Consider the following 5,061-nt stretch of genomic DNA (forward strand, 5'->3'; position numbering starts at 1 on the left):
TATATATATATATATATATTAAGAAAACTTCTTTACTGCAAAACATTAGTCTCCCAAATCAAAGTTATATGGTGCGATGCACTGTACATTGTTCAACATGTTATGCAATTTTTTTCCTTGATGATTGCATTTTGAAGTCGTTCAATTTTTACATTTCTTAAAATGGTATAAAAGCTTTTTAAACAAATCCATGACTACAAAAAGTACATTTTTTGGCACATTAGTTTAAACTAGAAAAAATAATTTAATCTTGAACTTATCTTGTCATAAACATACTTAAAAATATATGCCATTTTAATGTGGAAGAGATGTCCTGGAGCTATCAGAATGTTTGTTTATTTCAGCCATAGTTTAACAATGAGTCATTCTCATATCCCAACTAAATCCCAGTATTAACATAAAATATGTTTAAAGTCATACATTAGGCATAAAATGCAAATATCCCCTGGGAAAGCACTGCAAATTGCTTTGCCATGGGTTTGCATGCTGTCTGTACAAGTCAGCCAATATTTGTGGCCTCTCCTTTATCTCTTAGAGATATATGTAATGAGTTGTTTGTCATTAACATAATGACTCCAGCATGTCCCTGTACTGTTGTAACGTTTGGCCCTATCACTGCCTGTAGATGAACCCCTGGAGTGCTGTCACACAGCCAACCTTTCCCTGTCTTACAAGCTCACTAACAACATATCATAAAAAAGGAATAAATAAAGAGCCATATCATCTACATGTTTTATGGGAAGGGGCTTTAGTTTTAAACCTCGTCTGGCCTGCATAAAGAAAGACACTAGCAACAGAATGGAAAGCAGGGCAAAGGCAACTAGGAAGGAAAGAGAGTCCATATGTGCGATGACGGGAAAGAAATAGAGGAAAACTGAATGATGAGATTTTACCGCCAAAGCCCCTGAGGCTCAGTCTCTCCCCTATAGCTTTGGCAGATCCGGCAGGTTAGTTCATGCCAGCTGATCTCTCTTCATAAGGGAGATTCAAAATCCGCTGGAAAAGCACAGTATTTTCTGCTTGTTGGAATTTATTGTACTTTTTTTTTTGCTTAAGGCACTCTGCCCACCCATGGATAGCCAATGCAGAGTTGGCCGATTTGTGTCAGTAACTTTCCTACAGTCTACAGATCATTTTGATTGTCTCTACGACCAGGTGGCTCTAAAACAAAACCATAATTTCTGATTTCTCCTCATTCTCATCCTGTTTTCTCTTGCAGCAGATCCACGGGTAAGCGAGAACGTCTCAGGTACGTGTTTCTTCTTTGCACCCTATTTCTCTCAGGTGACAAATTCCTATCTGTTGAATAAATGGATAATGTAACGAGCAGTCCTAGTAGAGGAAAGTAAGAAAAAGAATGGGTAAAGGAGCTGTGGAGACTTCCTATGAGTTCACTTCTTCCATACCAAGTTCTCAGCCAGACAAAACATTTACCCAAGAGTGGCAAATGGATATCACCATCCTCCATCCTTGCTCTCAAATAAGGGCCTCTGTACTTTATTGCACTCAATGAGCTGCAAGAATGGGCCAGTTTGATATCCATCTCCCTCGATTTCTTCCTGTGTATTGTCTATTCCAGCCGAAATTGGCAGAATAATGGAACAATGGATATAGAGGGCGAAGTTAGCCAATAGAAAGACAAGCTTATGACAGAAGCCAATGGAAACAGAGACTAATGGAGCAGCCCCTCAGCTCTTAATGTCCAACATGCCTTTGCGAACACGTGTATAAACAAAAATGGGGTCTGTACTCCAGTAATCTTTTCAGACGACCACTGAAAGAAACTATGTTTTGCACAGTCTGTGCCAGAACATAATATCTGGCCTTGTCAATTCATAAAATAACATCTTGGGGTTTCTCGGCATGCCGTTCAGGTAAAGATGCCATTTGGACCCAGTTCCCCTTCAAAACTGACTCCTATTCCGAATGCAACGGGAAACAGTATGTCAAGAGGACGTGGTACCGCAAATTTGTTGGCATCCAACTCTGCAACTCCCTCCGATACAAGATCTACCTGAGCGACTCCCTCAACGGTCAGTCTTTGGAAAACTGATCCATACCTTGGGTTCATTTTGTGCTAGAATAGATTACAAATTGGCAGCTCTTTTCTTCTTTGTCCCTTTAGGTAAATTCTACAATATTGGAGACCAGACGGGTCATGGTGAAGACCACTGCCAGTTTGTGGACTCATTCCTGGATGGAAGAACGGGCACTCAGCTTCCTGCAGACCAGCTACCTTACAGGCCAGGTATTTAAACTACAAGAAACCACAAATATGATGTTACTGTGCTTTTAGTTACGAAATTCAAATACAAGAAATTATATTATGTACTCACCTTTTTGGCATTCCAAACCCAGCATGAGAACCAGTTTACAAAACAATTCCAACTGATTAATTCTTAAGCCGCTTCTGAACTCAGCAAACCATGATCCATTTGCAGAAGTTAAGAGCTCACGAGAGAGGAAGATCATCATCCGGTTATTCACACAAATCTTATTGTATGATAGATATATAAGTCATATAAACCACTTTCATGACATTTTTGCCTTTGCATCCTTTTTGAAGCTTAAAATCTCCAGTTCCCATGTGGACTAATTGCATGGAAAAATGCAACCTGCCCATTTTTCAAAACTGTGTTGAAAGGAGTGAGTAAACAATTCTAATGCTTTTCTTGATGATTTTCAGGCTTCTACAGAGCAATGAGACAAGAGCCAGTCCACTTCGGCCAGATAGGTGGAAATTCCCATATCACCTACGTCGCATGGTACGAATGCGGTACGCCAATCCCAGGGAAGTGGTAGGACCGGAGCAAGTGTCCGCAAGGAACCCTAAAGAGTAACTCTCATTGGTTGGGGTTGGGGTTGGTGCCTGCTAAAGTCACTTGACAGGCTTTTTTACTGTTTCCCCCCCCCCCACCAATGATGGTGAGTTCAGTCACTCCTCAGCCTACGTCACCAAAGTTCATACCATGTATAATAGTGTACAGGATCAAAGAGTCAGGGAATACTTTTGAGTGCATTTGTGACATGTAATAGCAAAACAGTGCCTCATCTTGTTATTTATCATACAGTAACTAGAACAAAGTAATAATAATGAAAAAAAAATAGTTCATTATGAGAAAAACACTTCAGATGCATTGAAGTGTTGAACATAACATAAAAAAGAAAGGTAAAAATACTTGTTTAAATATTGGGAAGCTGGCTCCCTGAAACTATTTTGATATTTTGTGTAATATTATTTATCAAAGTTTGTGGTTTCTTCACTGGCTTTCTTCCAGTGAGAAAGGGCCAGGCTTTCATTAAGCGCTTTAAAGACTACCACCAGAGGCAGCTGTATTAGTTTAGGTCTCTGATATGTCAGATGATATGTATAGCTGGGACTCTTCGCATCATTGCTTTTACGAACACATTGTACTGGCTCAACAAGTCAGGTTACCCACACTAGAATAGACACAATGGACTCAAGACGACGACACGTCTATGTTTACAACGGGTTGGGATGAACATAATCATTGTCTTTACATACGCACACACACCTACACACATGAAACATGCAAACTAACATTCATTTAGATGCTTTGTACCATGGCTATAGTCTTCCAATGTAAGTCCTGGTATGTTTGATGGTTCTAGATTGTAAGGACAACCTTACACTTGCAATTTGCACAGCACAAATATATTTATATGTATATGGAGAGAGTATTTTTTTCAGAAAACCTTTGAGAAAATTTTAAATCCTTCCCCTCAAGCTTGTGAAACACGATACAAGTTTAAATAAAAAACAAAACACTTTTGTTGAGTGTTAACCCACTGAATACTTTCAAGGAGTCTTGAAGATTGTAATACTTCAAGGAGAGCTTATCTGGGTCCCATATTTTGTACAGTTTTATCCCTGCCAAGCCCTTGGCAGAGTTTCTCTGGCTTATCCGTATTTTCATGGAATTTGTTTGTAAGATGAAACTGTTGTTTGTTGTTGTTCTGGATTTGTTTTCTTCTGTATGTATTTTACAATAATAAAAAGCAGAAGTTTTGTTTCTTTTTTAATCCTCTGTGTACTGTCTTTGTCGTAACACCATTTTGTACGGATTTCGAGAGAATACAATGAAACGTAGTCTCTCAGGTGGGTCTGTTAACACTTGGAACTCTGGGAATTTGACCACCATTAAACTCCACTCAACTTGCCTCATCTCACCAACTCAAATTATAAAAATAAACATCAATACATGCTTTACTGCATTACTATACTTTTCCAGAGCTAGAAAAAGAGAAGAGTTTGCCCTGCCAAACCCAATACAGGGACATTCTCCGAAAACCACAAAGCTAGAGTGAAAGAAAGACTATAAAATTCAAAATGCCTCTCGGTGACTTTATTAGGTTTCCAACCAAAAGAAAGAAGGGGAGAGCATATAAGAGAGAGAAAGAAAGATATAAATGTTAGTTTGGGTTGATGACAAAATTAAAGACCGATATACTGTGTCCAAATAAGCACAAATGGCAAAACTATCTGTTTGGTCATAGTTTTCCACAACTTTACATAAAAACGTTGCTGTTATGCAACCTAACGTTGTAGCCAATTGAATGACGTATGTATGGCTATAGAACTTGTTGGGAAATGGGTCTAAAGTCCAGATTGGAATTTTAAGGACAAGAGATTTTACCGGAAGACAAAAATGGAATGACTTTAAGTGGGGTGACGAGGTTCTGAACGGCTCCGACTTCAAATTTTGATAAGATTTACCTAAACTCATCTATTGCAGGCCACCCTCACAACTTTACTTGGCTGTTTTCAACAGCGAGGCATTCACACAAATCAGCAACTCTCTCGCTGAAGACTTTACAGCTCACTTTAATCTTCTCACAGCTGCGTTCAAAAGTAGCCACTGCATGGTCCGTGCCTGGCGTGTCAGCAAGAACGCAGCCAGGAAGAATTAAGCTTCCTGCGACAAGTCCAGTGTCCAATTTAGGTCCCAACATGTGCTGGGAGGACCCCGGGAACGTTCACAAATACACTTCGCTTTGTTATTACAGGGGCTTTGGGTTTACTGACGAGACTTTGGTTGC

The 5,061-nt window shown here is 39.4% G+C and overlaps 1 protein-coding gene across 1 annotated transcript in view; it reads left to right on the forward strand.

The window, feature by feature from the left end:
- LOC107571595 (target of Nesh-SH3-like) overlaps positions 1 to 3,730 on the forward strand; it is a 23,496-nt gene extending 19,766 nt beyond the window's left edge. Inside the window, exons 15-18 of the mRNA XM_016257923.1 lie at positions 1,220 to 1,249; positions 1,875 to 2,033; positions 2,126 to 2,248; positions 2,687 to 3,730. Of these exons, the coding sequence (XP_016113409.1) occupies positions 1,220 to 1,249; positions 1,875 to 2,033; positions 2,126 to 2,248; positions 2,687 to 2,802 (428 nt within the window). The 3' untranslated portion in view covers positions 2,803 to 3,730. The remainder of the gene's footprint in view (positions 1 to 1,219; positions 1,250 to 1,874; positions 2,034 to 2,125; positions 2,249 to 2,686) is intronic.
- The last annotated feature ends 1,331 nt before the right edge of the window (positions 3,731 to 5,061 follow it).

Source organism: Sinocyclocheilus grahami, unplaced genomic scaffold (assembly GCF_001515645.1).
Source record: "Sinocyclocheilus grahami isolate Dianchi unplaced genomic scaffold, SAMN03320097.WGS_v1.1 scaffold1618.1, whole genome shotgun sequence".
NCBI lineage: Eukaryota > Metazoa > Chordata > Actinopteri > Cypriniformes > Cyprinidae > Sinocyclocheilus > Sinocyclocheilus grahami.